This window comes from Gopherus evgoodei, chromosome 8, assembly GCF_007399415.2.
Source record: "Gopherus evgoodei ecotype Sinaloan lineage chromosome 8, rGopEvg1_v1.p, whole genome shotgun sequence".
NCBI lineage: Eukaryota > Metazoa > Chordata > Testudines > Testudinidae > Gopherus > Gopherus evgoodei.
The window spans coordinates 88,129,562-88,149,842 of NC_044329.1; the positions used below are offsets into that span (position 1 = coordinate 88,129,562).

At 42.3% G+C, this 20,281-nt stretch overlaps 1 protein-coding gene across 1 annotated transcript in view; it reads right to left on the reverse strand.

Moving 5' to 3' along the window:
* Positions 1–2,371: 2,371 nt before the first annotated feature.
* AK5 (adenylate kinase 5) overlaps positions 2,372–20,281 on the reverse strand; it is a 156,044-nt gene continuing 138,134 nt past the window's right edge. Inside the window, exons 13-14 of the mRNA XM_030571961.1 lie at positions 19,255–19,434; positions 2,372–3,817 (exon numbers count right to left, since the gene is read on the reverse strand). Of these exons, the coding sequence (XP_030427821.1) occupies positions 3,707–3,817; positions 19,255–19,434 (291 nt within the window). The 3' untranslated portion in view covers positions 2,372–3,706. The remainder of the gene's footprint in view (positions 3,818–19,254; positions 19,435–20,281) is intronic.

Consider the following 20,281-nt stretch of genomic DNA (forward strand, 5'->3'; position numbering starts at 1 on the left):
CTTGAATTTTCAGAGTGATTAGAATGTAGAAGAAACACATTAGCTTAAAACCATGACAATAAGAAGGGTAATTGGCTGATTGCATTTGATAGTAACTTTAGCTATAGCCTGATCAGTGTTAAATTTCATAATTTCATGTAGGTGTAATTACTATTTGTTTCTAAGGAAAATAAGTTTAAGCATATAATATATTGAGTAGATAATATAGTATAATTACTAAAAACATTGAATGATGTAATACATCATCTGTAAGCATATCTCATATACCTTGAGAAATTAATAAACCTAAAGATATGTAATACAACAAATATACCAGATGTACTTCACTTTTCTCTTTAAAGAAAGACAAAAGCTATTGTGTGATAGAATCTATAATATAGTGGGAACATGTTCTCCCACTCAGTTACGCTACTGTTATGGAAGCTGATTTGGTGAAGAGTGATTACCAAAGAGAGAGATCTGTTGTGGTCATATTTTTGATGGGCTTAGAGGGAAATAACCATAATACATAAGTGGGGAAAAAATTAAAAACATGCACAGGGGAAAAGTTAATAAGGTTTGAAGGGGAGGGGCAGAATGAAGGGTTGAGGAAAAGGGAATTCAGACCTGAAATCCCTTAGTTAAAATCTCTTGATTAAATCCCTGTTTCTAATTTGAATGAATTTGTGCATATAGGTGTGCGCACACGCACAATTATCTCTCTCACACACATATATGTGTATGGAGAAATGTGTAAGAGTGATGGATATCAAATATATAATATACTCACACAAAAGCAGTGCTGCTTATTGAGATGGGGGAAATCTTATTTGTGTGTGTGTATGTGTATGATACTTGCAAATTGATCCATGTAATGTTTGCATTGGTTCTAGATTGGCATCACATCAGCTGTACCTGATGGACTAGGACAGTGATTTTCAACCTTTTTTCATTTGCAGACCCCTACAAAATTTCAAATGGAGGCGCAGACCCCTTTGGAAGTTCAACCTGTGATCCAGAGACCCCTACCATAGAAGTCTTAGAATTAAAACTGACTAAACAGAATTCAACTGTAAATGTTTCAGGGCACAGCATTTGACACAGTGTGAGAAAGGGCACTAAACTGTGGGCTTCTACTGTAACAACAACACTTCTGGGTTTTGACCTGAAGGTGGGGGTATTCACATACTTTTGATTGATCAGAAAAACAGAATGCCTTTTCTGAGCTCTGAAATTTTATTTTCATAGTCACCATTTGCAGACCCCTTAGACTGAGGCCTGGTCTACACTAGTGGGGGAGGATGGACGTAAGATACGCAACTTCAGCTACGAGAAGAGTGTAGCTGAAGTAGATATATCTTAGGTCGACTTACCTCGTGTCCTCACGGTGCGGGGTCAATTGCCATTGCTCTCCCGTCGACTCTGCTTCCGCCTCTCGCCCCGGGGGAGTACAGGAGTCCATGGCAGAGCAATCGGGGATTGATTTATCATATCTACACTAGACGTGATAAATCGATCCCCGATAGATCCATCACTACCCACCGATCCATGTAGATGTACCATAGTCTGCAGATGTCCCAGTGGGTCCGAGGATTGCAAGTTGAAAACCACTGGACTAGAAAATGTGATATAAGAAAGAGGGGTTGAATTAAGGGTAAAATTTGATATACTGCATTTAAAATATGGAATTGTGTGTTGACTAATATTGTAAATAACTTTTTGAATTAGAAACTGGTGATCAGTTTCTGAGGGACAGCACCAAAAATCAAAGTTTCACATTTCACTAATTTTAATTTTCATTTTAGTGAGAAATAACTCAAGAAACAACTAGAAATACCTATATGTGGGTGTTCTCAGGATAATTTACAACCATATGATTGTTCTAAAATCCTCTAATTACTGGAAAAATAGCATAAGGGTACAGCCACCAGGTTCAGATCTAGGCTAAAAGGATATTTCTCTTCAAGCCAGAGGAGTCTGGCTGCATTCTGAAGGTAAATTGATTATTTTCAAGGAGTGGTTTGCTAGACATTTTGTATTATGTACTCTTCCAATTGGTTCATGGTAATGTTCTGGAGTTGCCATAGCACCTCAGTTGGTGTCAGAGGGTAAAGGTTAACTTATAAAGGAACCCATGGAAGCCAGAACATCCACGATTAAAGGAGAAGAGCAGGTCTATTGCCCTGTAGTGAATAACTGAAGCTATTGCTTACAGGGCAGATGTCAAGGAAGTAGAAGAAAAGCACACTAAAAAAATCTGCCCTGATTTGGGGGGAAGGGAGGAGAGTTTAGAGCGCTTTATTTGATTTATATTTACCAATTATGCATATTTTATGGAACTTTAGGCAAGATCAAACCCATGTGTACTGCAGCATAAATTACGACTCTTAGCATTTGTCCATACTTTTTATTTGTATTATGTCTTCATTACAAGAAATAACTTTAAAAATACAAATCTGCCCCATAAATGCTCATTGAAAGTACAGTTGTTGACAGAAAGATCAATCATGCACATTTAAACTGTGGACTGGTGCAATAGCACAGTAAGAGGAAGCAATTACGTCACAAGAATGTCAAATAAGGTCTGTTTCTTTTCTGGCTACCAGTGTTCCAAAACCCAACATTTTGGCTGAGTAGATGGAAATATCATATGATTTTGCATATTTTTGTGCAGATTTTGTGGAAAGGTGGATTGTTAAAGATACAAGCAACAGGAATCAAACAATCCCTGCCTCTTTTTTTTTTCCCCCTTTCTTTTTAACTGTCATTTTCAAAGTTTGGCTGTGCCACTAGAAGACAACAGATGAGGATCCAAAACTGAAATTTACACTTGGAACACTTAGAGAGTATGATTTAATGATATCTGCTAATCTTTATACTTAATGGCTGTTGAACAACTCACATGCTAATTTTTGTGAAATATGCTACTATTATTAGCCTGGAAAACTATTTGTTTGCACTTTTAATTGTACCAACATTACTCTGTTCATGTTTTCAGCAAAGAGCAAAGATATCCCTGCCCAATTAGAAAATTGTTACAATATACAGCAAACTCTAGCAGCACGGCAAAGATTTCACAGCAGTTTTGTCTGTGCGATGGCAACAGATGGACAGACCGCTACAGTATTTGTTGTTTTCTTCATGTTCCGTTCATTTTTGCAATGCATTGACAGTGTTTTGGAGAAGTGTTTAAAAGTCTATTCAACACCCACAGCTCCAAAAATTAGCATGACTAATTCCAGGAATGTTCCATTATAAAGCACAATGGCAGAGAACAGATTTCAACCACTATGAATCAGGAACAAGCTAAGTGTTAGCACAAAAATGAATAGCATTAATTAATTAAAGGAAAAAAAATAACCTCATTGCAATGAGACAGAGCAATCCTGAAAGTCTTTGCTATATGGCAGTTGAAGGAACTGACTGCTGATTGTGTGCAATACATATGATTATATTCAAATGCATGATACTAGAAATATAAACTGGAGCTGCTGTTCACCATGCTGCTTTGAACCTGTGAAGTGCAAACAATTTGATAAACAACATACAGTACTAGTGTTTTAGTGTGGAGACCATTTTGTGTTTAGCATACTGTTTGATTATAAATAAAAGATTTATTTTAAAGTAACATTTAATACCACATGCACAAATTCCAGATATCTCTCAAGACAGCAGATATTGCTTTGAACAGCAAGTGCACATGAGATGAAACTTCGTAGGTAAACCATTACTGTACTTCTGCTGAAAGAGACAATGCTTCCTCTTCCTTTTTCAGAAAGCAGTCGACTGATGAGCAGACTTGAAGAAAAACCTCTTCTGGTGTTCCTTCTGCATTTATCTATTAAAACAAAATATATGTTAGATAGAAATGATGTTGTGAACACACCAGCCTATGCTGATTAAGTTGTAACAATTTAAATAACCCATGTTTTCTAAATAATTGATCCGAAGGGTTCAGAGCAGTACTAATTCTGGGTTATTGGATTTGGGATTGGATTTATAAACATTCTGCTTAAGAAAACCTACTGTAGTGTCTGCAGCTTCTGTAAATGCTGAACTGGAAAACAGCGTATTCATTTGTATGCTTCCACTAGATTACATGTGGTGGTTTTGTAGGTTGTGCAAGTGTACATTGATCTTTATGCAGAGTCCTTTGAAGTTTAAAAGATAACATCTTTGATATATGGAAAAGACTAAAAATTTTGGGATTCCTATTGTAACACTATTTTATGTTAAACATAATCTCAATAAAATAGCACCATTTATTACTGGTTTAAAAAAAAAGTCACTAGTCTGTCTTGTTTACTGTTTTCTTGTCATTTGAAGTGTCACTGAATATAATCCTATGATCTAAGGGCTTTCAGGCAACAGCTCCCAACCTAGCTTGTCAGTTTTGAGTTTTTTGTATTTCAAGCTTTGTGAATTTGTTCCAGTTTTTTCATGACCTCTGGGCACTGCATGTTCTGCAGTGGGCACTGCTTTTGTTCTGGTCCATTGCTCGCTTTCTTCAAAACAGATGATAAGTCTGAGTTTTTCTCTTGAGCTTGAGTTCTTCACAGATTCTGCTTTGACCAAATTTTCTCCTGGCTGTTAGATTAAAACTGCTTCCTATGCTGTGAAATAAATACCAGTGTTCTGGCTGTGGGGAACAGAGTTTACAGATAGTAATTGTTCTGTGTATTATATGGGAAACGTGTAGATCAATACAGCTTATTTATTTTCATTATGAATCGATTTTCTTCGTTTGTATTTAGTGTCAGATGCTTTTTTTTATTCTGCATTTCATCTTTGGCCTATTAAAACCATTCATACACCTTTCTAAATTTTTATATTTTATATTCCAGAAATATCTGCAAATTGGATCTGCAATACAATCTATCATGTTTATTACCATGATAAATAATGGCTTCATCTATGCAGTGAAACAGAATTTGATGTCTAAACTAAAGTTTCAATCTCTAATTCAATTGTTTTTTTCCAAAGTATGAAACTCTACACTGTATGCACATAAAATAGATATTTTAGAGTAGCAGAATTTCAGTGCAAGAAAAACTCCTTGTAGACATTTTTTTATTTCTCACATTTTTTAAATACACCATTAGCTGCCCATTCAGGGCTCTAGGTGCCTATCCCATAATTTTAAAATCACTAAATAAACAAAGGCCTGTCCATAACTAGAGCCATTTCACCACATTCCCTCCTCAACCGCCTCAGAGAAGAGCGGGAAAGGATGTGTTTTGCAATGTGCCCAAAGTAGGGTGACCAGATGACCTGATTTTATAGGCAGCGTCCCGATTTTGGGGTCTTTTTCTTATATAGGCTCCTATTACCCCCCACTCCCATCCTGATTTTTCACACTTGCTGTCTGGTCACCCTAGCCCAAAGGTTAACAACTCTGGATTCTGGTGGATCCGAGGGGGGTAGGGTGAGGTGGGGGCTAAGTTCTAAAAAGGATACCCTGCAGCCTGTCTCCTACTCTCCCTCCTACCCATTGAAACAAGTGAGGTGACAATATCCATTGCTGTAGTACCGATTAGCCAGTGCATGGGACAGCAGAACTATTGCCCACAACTACACTCTGGGTTCTCTTACAAGTATAAGAACAGATACACTCGGGAAAGGATCCATCCATCCCTATTTGTGTTCACAAACAAACCAATTAAATCTCATGGCAACCGTATTGAAGGCTGCAGACAAAGAATCAGCATTAGCGTAGAACCTCAAAGATAGGAACCCCAGAGTTACGGACTTACTGGTCAACTGGACACCTTGTGGAACCAGAAATAATCAATTAGGCACTAGCAGAGACAAAAAAAACCCAGCAAGTACTGTACTGCCTTGGGGCTTTAGCCCTGGGGCTCAGGGCTTTGGCGTGGGGGTTGGGCTACAGCTGCAGGGTGGAGGGGTCAGAGCTCTGGGTTGGGGAGGAGGGGGAGCTCGGGGCTTCTGACCCTCAGGAGCACTGGGGCTCAGAGTTTTAGACACAGAGTGAGCGCTGGGACTTGGGGCTTCAGCCCCACAGCTCTGTTCCTGGCTTTTGACACATGGGGGGTCCTGGGACTCAGGGCTTTGCTACGGGGGAAGTGCTGGTTTCAGCCCCAGCACTCCCCTCATGGCTAAAGCCCCGAGCCCTGGTGTGCCCCCACCTCGGCAGAAACTGGAAGTGGTGGGGGAGGGGTGGATCTGTAGGGACCCCCGGCACCCTCTGTGGGGCAGAAGCCCCAACCACAGGTCTAAAGCCCAGAATGCTGGCACCTGAGGGCCAGAAGCCCCCACCCACATGGCTACAGCCCCAGTCCCCCAGTGGCTGAAATCCATAATGTCTTGTTCAGAGTTAGGGAACATTTCAGATTTATGAACAACCTCCATTCCCGAGATGTCTGTAACTCACTTAGAAAAGTTAGATGCCTGCAAGTCACCAGGGCCTGATGAAATGCATCCTAGAATACTCAAGGAGTTAATAGAGGAGGTATCTGAGCCTCTAGCTATTATCTTTGGGAAATCATGGGAGACGGGGGAGATTCCAGAAGACTGGAAGGGGGCAAATATAGTGCCCATCTATAAAAAGGGAAATAAAAACAACCCAGGAAACTACAGACCAGTTAGTTTAACTTCTGTGCCAGGGAAGATAATGGAGCAGGTAATCAAAGAAATCATCTGCAAACACTTGGAAGGTGGTAAGGTGATAGGGAATAGCCAGCATGGATTTGTAAAGAACAAATCATGTCAAACTAATCTGATAGCGTTCTTTGATAGGATAACGAGCCTTGTGGATAAGGGAGAAGCGGTGGATGTGATATACCTAGACTTTAGTAAGGCATTTGATACAGTTTCGCATGATATTCTTATAGATAAGCTAGGAAAGTACAATTTAGATGGGGCTACTATAAGGTGGGTGCATAACTGGCTGGATAACCGTACTCAGAGAGTAGTTGTTAATGGCTCCCAATCCTGCTGGAAAGGTATAACAAGTGGGGTTCCGCAGGGGTCTGTTTTGGGACCGGTTCTGTTCAATATCTTCATCAACGATTTAGATGTTGGCATAGAAAGTACGCTTATTAAGTTTGTGGACGATACCAAACTGGGAGGGATTGCAACTGCTCTGGAGGACAGGGTCAAAATTCAAAATGATCTGGACAAATTGGAGAAATGGTCTGAGGTAAACCGGATGAAGTTCAATAAAGATAAATGCAAAGTGCTCCACTTAGGAAGGAACAATCAGTTTCACACATACAGAATGGGAAGAGACTGTCTAGGAAGGAGTATGGCAGAAAGAGATCTAGGGGTCATAGTGGACCACAAGCTTAATATGAGTGAACAGTGTGATACTGTTGCAAAAAAAAGCAAACATGATTCTGGGATGCATTAACAGGTATGTTGTAAACAAGACACGAGAAGTCATTCTTCCGCTTTACTCTGCGCTGGTTAGGCCTCAACTGGAGTATTGTGTCCAGTTCTGGGCACCGCATTTCAAGAAAGATGTGGAGAAATTGGAGAGGGTCCAGAGAAGAGCAACAAGAATGATTAAAGGTCTTGAGAACATGACCTATGAAGGAAGGCTGAAGGAATTGGGTTTGTTTAGTTTGGAAAAGAGAAGACTGAGAGGGGACCTGATAGCAGTTTTCAGGTATCTAAAAGGGTGTCATCAGGAGGAGGGAGAAAACTTGTTCACCTTGGCCTCCAATGGTAGAACAAGAAGCAATGGGCTTAAACTGCAGCAAGGGAGATTTAGGTTGGACATTAGGAAAAAGTTCCCAACTGTCAGGGTAGTTAAACACTGGAATAGATTGCCTAGGGAAGTTGTGGAATCTCCATCGCTGGAGATATTTAAGAGCAGGTTAGATAAATGTCTATCAGGGATGGTCTAGACAGTATTTGGTCCTGCCATGAGGGCAGGGGACTGGACTCGATGACCTCTCGAGGTCCCTTCCAGTCCTAGAGTCTATGAGTCTATGAGTAACTCTGAAATTCTACTGTATCTTCATCTATTGCCGGGAGGAGGTTAGCAAATGCATCCAGTGTAGTTGGCTTGCTACTGCCTTCTGGGGCTATGTCTACACTGCAATAAAAGATCCACTGCTGGCCCACGTCAGTTGACTTGGGTTCGCAGGACTTCGCCATGGGGCTAACATTTGTAATGCAGATGTTTGGGCTTGGGCTGTAGCCTGGGCTCTGAAAGCTTGTGAGGGGGATGGATCTCTGAGCCCAGGCTCCAGCTTGAGCCCAAAAATCTGCACTGCAGCCTGAACCCCATAAGCCTTTGTCAATTGACTCAGGCTCTAAGACTCAGCGCTGCAGGTTTTTTACTGCAGTGTAGACCTACCCTCAATGACTCTTCCTAATAATGGGAGAGAGAACACAGGCCAATAGCCAGACTGTCAGCATCAAGAATTGGTTTCCTGAACATGGCGTTTGCAATACTTTATTTAAGAGCAGCTGAAATCTATCCACTCAATGGGAAACACTGACAATTTTGGCCAACAATGGGCCCAGTACCACCACCACCAGTCTTCACCAGACATGAAAGGAAAAGGTTCAACTCGCAGAATATAGCACAAAGTTATCCCAGCACCTGTATAATCTCAGCGAGCAGCACTAGCTGAAAGAGAAGTTTGTCCCTTCAAGTGTACGATGGACCCTGCAAGCTAAGAATTTACAAATGGTACGGTAAGTTCAAGACTTTGTGTCCTCTGTTATGGTGCATCAGATTGGAAATTCCACTGCAGAGTTTTAGTGTGAAGTCTGAAAATCAAAAATACGCTCAGCCCTATAGTCTTTGTGTTTATTTTGGTATTATTTTCAGTTTATTTTATACTTTCCCCAAATTTTGATTTCATTGCATGATTTTGTATTGAAAATAGATAATTTGAAATTGCCACAGAGGAAGCTGGAGCTTTTGACTATAAAAACAAGACCATGTGGGGACACTTAAGGTACCTAGGAAGGCAGTTAGCATTGTGGGATAAGCATATTTAGTTGGATGTTTTGTTAAAATGCTCACCAATTAAATTATAGTTAATGTTAACACATATTCCCAGGACTGGGATTGCAGAATTACAATCTCATTGAGAATGATGGTGCAGATCACACTTCTCTGAACTAGTTACTCAGGCTGTCTGCAAACATAGAGGCTTAGCTACATGGGAAGTTATCACAGAATGAGCTAGGCTGGGAAATTAAAGCACACTAGCTATTCAGCACAAACTCCCCACTCATTCCACACTAAAAGTGACTTTTGTGGTTTAGTGGACTAAGCTACACACAAAAAGGGTCATTCTTAGGCTTGGTTTACACATAAATGTTTTATTGGCATCTATTGGTCATGCTAACAAAACCCCCAATATAGACACAGTTATGCTGGTGGAAGAGTGCTTCTGTCCTCAGGACTAACATTACTCAGAGGTGTGATGTTCCTATGCTGGGACTTTAGGCTGTCTGTATGCTAGGGGGCTATGCCAGCATAGGCTCTGTAGGGTAGACATGGCCCTAATGTAGAATGTGTCCACATGAGGAGCTACAGCAGAATTGCTATTGCACTCTACACTCACACCCTAGCTTATTCCATGTTAACTTCCTGTGTAAAGAAGCACAAGTAAACTCTGCTGCACTGGTTTCCATTCATTTCACATTTTAAAGAACTGTCCCCTATGACCACATTACCCATAATTGTCAGTTATTGTTTCTTGCACCTCTCTCTGAAGCAGTTGAGAAACAACAGAGTTTCCACTCCCAGGGGGTCACAAGGTAATCAGGAGGGTTGTGAGGTGTTATATTTTATTACAAGATAAAGCAAAAAAAAAAATCTCGCTTCCCCACATATCCTTACCCTTCAGATTCAAGTATTCTCTGCCACCCTTTAGACACACACGCTGCTACATGGGAGTATCACTGTTATCACTGATTCAGTCTCTGTAAAAGAGTAACACACGTAGGGATCACAGAAATGTGTTACTTCAAACTAGGGTTCATCCACCTGAAAAGATTAATAAACACTCTTCTAAAGCATATAGTGTTGGCTGCTATCAGAGACTGGACGATCCTACACTCAATGGCAATTTCTATGAATAATTGTGGGGGAGTTTGTAATAACTATGCAAAAAGTCTGCAATAAGTAACTAAAAGTTTCTTTTACTGCTCCTTAACCAGCACATGCCTTAACTACTTTTTAGAGCTGTTATTAAAAGTAGAAGGAAAAAACCTGCATCTGGGTTGACATCTTGTAGGCTAAACTTCAGGCTGATGTGACTTGAAATAGGGAAGTTTTATGACTCCCTGAAAATCCACTGGGCCGGGATGCTTACATTATTTGCTAAGTGTACACTCCTTTTATTTAGCTGTCTATTTGAACATGAAGTTTCCTAGGAATACACCTACTCAGCTACTGTAAACCAGGCTGGGATCTTGCTTGATTGCTTATGCATTGCTTTTAATATTACTTATTAAACTCCTACGTACTGACAATAAACGAAGCTTTAAAGGATGAGTCAGATATTAGGAATAATCAGAATTTGTCTTTCTCAGTAAAAAGCGTAACTACTGAATAAGCCACTATTACATTGACATTGAGCCTGATTTTTAAAAGTATTTAGGGACCTGAAGATCCAGATAGATGCCTAGTGGGATTTTCAAAAGCACCTATGTGCCTCACTCCCCTGGAAATCAGTGGGGGTGAGGCACATAGGCACTTTTGAAAATCCCACTAGGCTAGGCTGACTAGACAGCAAGTGTAATAGTGAGGCACTGCTTAGGCAAGTAGTAGACTTCACACCTGAATCACTAGGCTACAGCCCCAGTACACCCTCCAACCCCCAGCAGTGCTTCCCATGTCTACACTGCTATTTTTAGCAATGCAGTGTCCAGGGCCAGCAGTTGCCTAGGGTGCCAGGATTTGGGGGAGTGGCAATTTTGCAGCGGGGGGTCCTTCCATGCTCCGGGTCTTCGGGGGCAATTCTGCGGCGGGTCCTTCACTCACTCCGGGACCCGCTGCTGAAGTGCCCCAAAGACCGGGAGCGCGCAAGGACCCCCCTCCCCTGCCGCAGAATTGCCGCCGACCGGGAGTGCGGAAGGACCCCTGCCTAGGGTGCCAAAAACCCAGGCACCGCTCCTAGCGGTGTCCTGCTGCCAGAGACTTTCCCTGCCACAGTGAAAGGCTCCAGCAACAGGGGAAGACTCTAGCAGGGCAGAGGCAGCAGGGAAAGGTTCTGGCAGAGGGGGACCTCCACCAGCTTCCCTGCCTCTGGAGCCTGTCCTCACTGCTTCCCGCCCCGCCAGAGCCTTTCACTGCCATGTGTAACTACACACCACAGTGACAAGCATGGATGCAGCCAACCTTTCAATGCAGCATGTAGCTACACAGGTAGTGACTGTACTGTACATGCTGCCATAAGGGTAGAATAGCCTATATCTTTAGGCACTCAAATACAATTAGAAATCTGACCCATACTCTGCTTCACTTAACCATTATGCCATGAAAGACAACTTCTAATTCCTAGCCTCAAAAACTCTGTCCCTGTGGATAACTGTGTTCAATGGCTATAAGAGTGAAATATATTTCAGTTTCATAATTTGATTTTGTACTACAAAAAAAAATCAGCGTTTGCTATAAAATCTTTTAGCCTACAAACCACATATGCCGCAGTGCTCCTGAGATGCAGCCTGCCCTAAATTGTGCCTTTGTGCCTTTCTAAAAGAAGCACCTAATTTGTTTTAGTGGAGTTGAATTCACATATGGCTGTCACATGTAATAAATATGAGTATGGTTCCATAAGTTTGTTCTTGCACCTGGGATTGATTTTTGCCATGAGTTTTCCTATTTTAACTAAAACTTGACTTTTGCATTTTTTGCTAAGAATTTTTTTGCTTTTCTATTTTTCTGCCATAACAAGCAGCTACCGCAAAATGACATAGTTCAATAGTTAATTGCAAATTGAGATCGTCTTTCTGTAAGTAACATAGTGCAGTGGCTTTGTATTTTTGAAAAACAACACTAAAGAGTATGAATGCTTCTGCATTAAGGAAGTTACAGTCTTTGTTCCTTTCAAAAGTACTTTCTGCCCTTAAATGTAGGATAGGAATGATCTGTAAAAACAATCTGTAGTAGTGGTTATCAGCTGGTAGATACAGTGCATCACACGTTAGGGATCACAGAGAACTGAATTGCCCCCCAAACAAAGATTTTAAATTCCTTAAATGGAAAAAACTTCTGTCCCACCGTTACAGTCACTTTGATGCCCAGAATAGGGTTTGGAAGCTCTCTGCTCAAATGGAAAATGTGCAGATTAGAAACAAACAAACCCCAAATCCCTTCAATTCTATCCCCTTTATTCCGTCTGATTAGATTTCCTTTGAAACTGCACATTACCTGTGCCTCTGCTCAGCTGAGCTTTTGAAAGGTTCACTATCATTTATTCCTGTCAGGTTCACAGACAGCGGGAAACATTTGCATATTAAGATTCCAATCCTTTTGTTGGGTGTAGCGCCTTAGCTGCTGAATAGAAGCAGTTAGTTATCTTTTGTTCAAAGAGTGACTTCAAATGGAGACCTGACCTGCTGCCACAGTAATCTGACACTGCCAAATCATCATTTCAAGAATCCTATTGACTTCAGTGGCAATTAGGTCAGACTCCAGAGGTTCATGGGCTCTATAAGGTCCTTAAAGCTCCTTCCATGTATATTCTAACAGTAAATCAAATGCAGTTAATGAGCAAACTAAGGTTTGATGATTGGGCTCTTTATAAAAAAAGTGCCCTCACTTGATGGTCCACATCCCTACCTTCTCCACCTAACTAACACTTAACTGGCACCCTTGCTGGCCAAAGATTACATGAGCCAGGAGAGTGATCTGTCACCCACTAATAGAGGGCCATTCCCATGTATCATGGTGCTATACAGCAGTAGGGAAAGTGACTCTTCAAAACGACAACTAACAATTCTAGCCCACAAAGAAAACATTTTCAGCTTAGACTTAAACCAATAAACAGGATGAGCAACATTCATATCCTTTGCCAGAGTGACCTAAAGAGGGGCAAAATACAAAATATTCAGAAAACGTACACGCAGGAGGTAGAGAAAACAGTAAGAAACCATTGCTAGGATGTGATAATGTGTGTGTCTGTTCCTTTCAACAGGATGCTGTGCAGGACCATAAGCACTAATAAAACCAAGACAAGGGAGAAAGAGAGACTATCAAGGGGAGTGACAAATGATCTAGGCCGTGGTCTATACTACGAGTTTAAGTCAAATTTAGCAGCATTCGATTGATTTAACCCTGCACCTGTCCACATGACAAAGCCATTTTTGTTGACTTAAAGGGCTCTTAAAATTGATTTCTGTACTCCTACCCGACAAGGGGATTAGCACCGAAATCGACCCTGCTGGATCGAATTTGGGGTAGTGTAGATGCAATTTGATGGTATTGGCCTCTGGGAGCTATCTCAGAGTGCTCCATTGTGACCACTCTGGACAGCACTCTCAATTCAGATGCACTGGCCAGGTAGACAGCCAGTGCATCTGGCCCCACGAATTTTTAAATTTCATTTCCTGTTTGGCCAGTGTGGCGAGCTGATCAGCACTGGTGACCATGCAGAGCTCACCAGCACAGGTGACCATGGAGTCCCAGAATCGCAAAAGAGCTCCAGAATGGACCAAACGGGAGGTACTGCATCTGATCGCTGTCTGGGGAGACGAATCCATATTATCCGAACTCCATTCCAAAAAACAAAATGCTGAAACATTTGAAAAAATCTCCAAGGGTATGAAGGACAGAGGTTATAACAGGGACCCACAGCAGTGTCGCATGAAGCCTACCAAAGAACCAGAGAGGCAAATGGCCGCTTTGGGTCAGAGCCCCAGACCTGCCGCTTCTATGATGAGCTGAATGCCATTCTAGGGGTTGCCCCTACAACTACCCCACCTCTGTGTTTCCCTCCTCTCTAACCCTTCCCAGGCTACCTTGGCAGTTATCCCCCCATTTGTGTGACAAATTAATAAAGAATGCATGAATTTGAAACAACAGCGACTTCATTGCCTCTTCAAGAGGATATCAAAGGTGAGAGGGGAGGGCAGTTGGCTTACAGGGAACTAGAGTGAACCAAGAGGGCAGGTTTTCATCAAGGAGAAACAAACAGAACTTTCAAACCATAGCCTGGCCAGTCATGAAACTGGTTTTCAAAGCTCCTCTGATGCACAGCGTGCCCTGCTGTGCTCTTCTAACCACCCTGGTGTCTGGCTGCGCATAATCAGCATCCAGGTGATTTGTCTCACCCTCCCACCCCACCATAAACATCTCCCCTTTACTCTCACAGATATTGTGGACCACACAGCAAGCAGTAATAACAATGGGAATATTGGTTTCATTGAGGTCTAACTGAGTCAGTAAACAGCGCCAGCGTGCTTTTAAACATCCAAAGGCACATTCTATCACCACTATGCACTTGCTCAGCCTATAGTTGAATTGCTCTTACTACTGTCAGGGCTTCATGAGCCATGGGAGCAAGGGGTAGGTGTGACCGCGCAGTGCTGCTGACTGGGAGAGCAGCCTGAGGCAGAAGCCTGCAGCTGGCATATTATTCCAGGCAGGACTGAATCTCCATTAGACGAAACTTAAAGGAGAGAATGACCTGGAGTCATTCCCATTTTTGTCCAGGTGCCCCTGACCAACATCACTGAGGCCGACCAGGAGCACCCATGTTTGCCCAGGCACCCCCCAACCATCCTAACTGAGGTCGTCCAGGAGCACCCATGTCTGCCCAGGAGCTCCCCAACCATCCTAACTGAGGTCGTCCAGGAGCATCCATGTCTGCCCAGGCGCTCCCCAACCATCTTAACTGAGGTCGTCCAGGAGCCACCCATGGGATGACGATGACAGCTAGCAGTCGTATTGTATCGTCTGCTATCTGCAAGGCAAGGGGAGGCTGCTGTGTAGCACCGCAGTACCGCGTCTGCCAGCAGCACCCAGGAGACATACAGTGACAGTGAGCTGACCAGGCTCCACGCTTGCCGTGGTATGTCATCTGCATGGGTAACCCAGGAAAAAAGGTGAGAAATGATTTTTTGCTGTTGTTTTCATGGGGGAGGGGGGCTGACGCCATGTACCCAGAACCACCTATGACAGTGATTTTGCCCCATCATGCATTGGGGGCTCAACCCAGAATTCCAATGGACAGCGGAGACTGCGGGAACTCTGGGATAGCTACCACAGTGTAACGCTCTGAAAGTTGATGCTAGCTCGGTACTGTGGACTCACACCAACAACTTAGTGCTTAGTGGGGACACACACAACTGACTGTATCAAATCGATTTCTAAAAAATCTATTTCTATTAAACTGACCTAATTTCGTAGTGTAGACAAACCCTGAATGCATTTTTGGGTGGAATGAAAGCTATGGATACAGTTAATGGCTGAGGCTGGCAAGAAGCCTGTTGTTTGTTTATGTTGATTTCCTACCCACAACAAGTTTGCACCCTCACTGGACAATAACCAGCTTGGCAAGGTAGGGATGGAACATAAAGTCGATGACTGAGCAGGTGGCAGTGACTGGCACACAACTTGTTTATTTTTTTTGAATGCCCACCATTACTACATTAAGGGGGCAGAGGGCACTTGGCTTTATTATATGACTGATACAGTCATCTATGGGCGATACAGAAGACCGCGGGGCCTAATTGTTCAGTGGAAGAGAGGACCTTTTTTTTAAAACAAAATTAAACACACAAAAATATAGCAAACAGATTCCTGACTCTGTACCAAGTAAACAAGACATTATAACCAGAGACTAGGGAGACAGTACTGGGCAGTCAGTAAGCCATTTCAGAATACAAAAGGGAAGTTTTGAACCTGCTCATGTGTAAACGTCAGAACGCTGAAATGCACCCATCTCTCCTCTCACTTAGGCTGAAACACATCTCTGGGCCAAGGGGTGAGGCACCAAGCAAGGCCATTCTAGGCCTTGTGTGCCAAGGTGAATTTCTCCCGTGCACATGGAACCCCTCCAGTTCCTGACTGAAGAGCTGGTGAGCTGCAAAGGGCAGGGGAGCTTGCACTGCCACTGCCCTGCACTGTACCTGTTCTGTGGATAAATGAGGGGACTCAGTTGCCAGGGCTGCCAATCTGACCCCTTGTCTCAGCATTAAATTCACTTACAAATGTTGAAATCAAATAAAAATAGAGTCTTCTCTTTGACAAGCCAATTGACAACTCTGTCTTTTTGCTCTATGCCAAAGCAAAGGCTGGCTCTTTTAGAAATGCTGTATGCTTATGCTCCTGAAAGCTGTGACGTGGAACATTTGGATTGAAGTAAAATCGCTCATCTCCCTGCAGGTAAAAGCACGATCAGTATTTGGTCATGTACTGGGGCAGGCTGCATTTAAAAATAAAGACAACTGTGATTTTCAAAGCAGCCTAAGGGAGCTGGGTGGGATTTGGGCCCCTTAAAAACCTTTTCAAATCCCATCCTATGCCCTTTTAAATCCTTCCCAATTCCTCAAAATAGGGTTTGTCAGATTTAAAGGGGCATAAGCTTTGTGTGGGCCCTCAGCACAACAGTGAATTTCATCTGTTGGGAGCATGGGCCTCAGCAGGAGGGGGTTTCCCAGCATTAGTGAGGTGGAGCAGGACTTGCGTCACCTTTAAGTCCCAATACACTGGCCAGAAACCATCCCTCCTTCCCTGCACAGAGCGCCCTTCTAATGGCTCCTCCCCACCTAGGAATGAACTACATTCCTAAGGGTGAAAACGTGAATTATGTTTAAAATAAGAAGCATGTATACTAAATACGTATTTTGAAATGCTTTTACATAAAGACTCTATCCCGTACACATAGCTAGATCCATAAAGTAACGAAGCTTGTGACAAATTCCTTGATTTAGAATACAAGGAAATTGTGATCAGAAGTAGTATTGGATTTTTCTATTTTTCACCTGACTTCCACTCCACTTCTCTATTTCAGAGAGCACACGAGTGTGCCAGTGATGATATCAATGATGCCGTTTCCACTCAAGACTGCCTCTGCCTTCTGGGCAGAAGACCCTAGCCCTGCCACAGAGCAGCACACAGCAGTCTGAATAATATGTTGCAACTTGCTATAAGTGAGAAAGCAACGCCCCTTATCATAACTCTAGTCCCAGATTTGGACCTTAGCGTCCAAAATATGGGGGTTAGCATGAAAACCTCCAAGCTTAGTTACCAGCTTGGACCTGGTACTTGCTGCCACCACCCAAAAAATTAGAGTGTTTTGGGGCACTCTAGTCCCCCTGAAAAACCTTCCTTGGGGACCCCAAGACCCAAATCCCTTGAGTCTCACAACAAAGGGAAATAATCCTTTTCCTCTTCCCCCCTCCAGGTGCTCCTGGAGAGATACACAGACACAAGCTCTGTGAATCCAAACAGAGTGACTCCCCCTCTCCGTTCCCAGTCCTGGAAACAAAAGCACTTTCCTCTTCACCCAGAGGGAATGCAAAATCAGGCTAGCAAATCCAACACACACAGATCTCCCCCTGATTTCTTCCTCCCACCAATTCCCTGGTGAGTACAGACTCAATTTCCCTGAAATTTCCCAGTAAAGAAAACTTTAACAGGTTTTAAAAAGAAAGCTTTATATAAAAAAAGGAAGGAAAAATACATACAAATGGTCTCTCTGTATTAAGGTGACAAATACAGGGTTAATTGCTTAAAAGAAATATGAATAAACAGCCTTATTCAAAAAGAATACAAATCAAAGCACTCCAGCACTTATATTCATGCAAATACCAAAGAAAAGAAACCATATAACTTACTATCTGATCTCTTTGGCCTTACACTTAGAAACAGAAGATTAGAAAGCAGAAACTACTTCTCCAAAGCTCAGAGAAAGCAGGCAGACAGACAAAGACCTCAGACACAAAATTCCCTCCACCCAAAGTTGAAAAAATCCGGTTTCCTGATTGGTCCTCTGGTCAGGTGCTTCAGGTGAAAGAGACATTAACCCTTAGCTATCTGTTTATGACACCCCTGCCCTCCAAATTGCAAATTTCCCCTCCACCAGTGATATTCAAACTTCAGTGGTTCAGGAGCAATCAACATTACCCCAAAGAACCACAGCAGTGTGAATTCAGTGTTTCATTTACTATATATTATTCTCCCAGCAAAACGACTGACCAAGTATTATTATTTTATCCACTACGATTTGTTGTTCACATAATACAGGGGTGGCCAAACCTCTGGTCCTGAGCCGCATGCGGCTCTTTTACAGTTAAAGTGCAGCTCATGGAGCCCCTCACTCCACTCACCAAACTGGGGTGGGAGGAGTTCAGGCTTCTGCCCTTCAGGGATGGGGGGGGTCTCAGGTGGAAATGACATCACTGATATCATCACTGGCCCTCTCCTGGGTGCAGAGGCCCAAGGTGGAACTGGACAATGTAATTTACTTCCCAATGCCAGCAAGAATGAATCTGGCTCCAGGTCACAGCACAAATGAGTGACTGAGGATCCCTGGGTCATGCATGGTTTGGAACTTCTTTCTGTCCTCCTGTAAGGAGATCTGTGAATGGTGGGGTGGGGTGACCACTATATACAGGATTGCAAGACAGCTTAGTACATCAATCAGTTAAACATATATTTGTTTTCCTTTGGCAGCTCTACAAAGTGCTGCTTATTCATTCTTTTTACTTGAACTAAAGTCATGCTTTGTGTTACTCTATGAGGGTCAGATCCTCAGCAAGCGTAAAAAGAGGTGGCTCTATTGAAATCAGTGGTCCTATGCCGTTTACACCAGCTGAAGATCTGTTGCTAACCGTCTATGTAAACCTGGTGTGGAGGTTTGTGTTTAGTTCTGCACAGGAGGGAGGTTTAGGTGTCACACTAAGGTGGATATGCTGCCCTTGGTAACCATGCAGAGAAGTATACACACATTTTTTTTAATAAAAGCTTTTAATAGGAGAAGATGCTTTGGTTTGTGGTGCTGCATGGTATTCTAGGTGAATCTGCCTTTTTATGCTTTAAAATTGTTTTCCAGACGTCAGAAATTTGATTGCAGAAATTGCATAATGCAGGCTGCTCCACTGAAAGTAACAGTGTATTTTACAGAGACTATTTGAAGTTGCCAACGCCAGTCCTGTGCGCAGGAGAAAATAAGTCAAGCAAGAGAAAGGCGAGATCCGATCAGAATATGAGCAGCTCCATGGGAGGCTGGCAGGAATTGAGCACAGTTTATAAATGGCCTTTCCATCACTAATCCTGAAACACTATTCACATAATGGAAGAGGAGAACAATCGCTTAATTCAAAAGTTAAGCAATTTACCTTGCATAACTGTGTCTTCTTTTCATAATATGCAATCATGGGCTCGGTTGCTTGGTAGTACGTATCAATTCGTTTCATGACAGCTTCGGCATCATCAGTGCACTGACTCCTCTTCAAAAGGCGACTGCTCATGGTCTCAGTGGAGCAGTCCAGGTAGAGCACAAGTTTTGGCTCCCCAATCTACAGAAGCAGAGAAACAATAATTAGTCCAAATGCTGGGCTGGAAAAATCTGGTTTTGTTTATTAACCCAGGTTTTTTCAGATAACTGTAAAACACAAGCTAGCTGATTAGTCATATAATTAAAACAAGACCAACTCTCTTCAGCAAACAAGTTATTCAATTAATTTAGCCCCTCTTCTATTTGTGATTTGCTGGCAAACGGATTATTATTAACAAATAGTCATGTTATACAGCAGCATCCAGAGGCCGCAATGGGACGAGGGCCTTACTGTGCTAGGCAAACACATACAAAGATACAGGCCTTGCCCTAAAGTAATTACAAGCTAAGACCCAGACTTGGGCTTTGAGAATTTGTTTGCTCTTTGCAATTATCTGACAAATGCTTTATGCAAACACACTCCAGCTTCTGGCGTGCCCACTGTAGGTATTCAGTATTTGCTGGTCAAGCTTTGTGATTAATCACATGGTATTGTTTTTAACTCCATGACTGGATAACTATAACTTGGATAGTTTCACGTGCAAATAGGTGGTTTCACATGAACATGTTTAATTGCATGCAAATAAAAGAACTATACTTAAACATACATAATCTTGTGCATGAATGTTCCCAGATGTTTATGTAAACAAAACCCTGCCTGAACAGCAATTACCCACAGTCAATAAAAGGTTTTAGGAATGCAATCCAATATATTTCACGGCATTTACTCAAACAAATGTTCATAGGTACTTTATCACAGTATTTGCCCGGGTCTACTTGAGATGTAACTCTCCATCCCTATGGCTCTAGTATGAACAGAGAGATGTGTTATATCACTCTGATTTATGCAGAGATGAATTGTTTCTAAC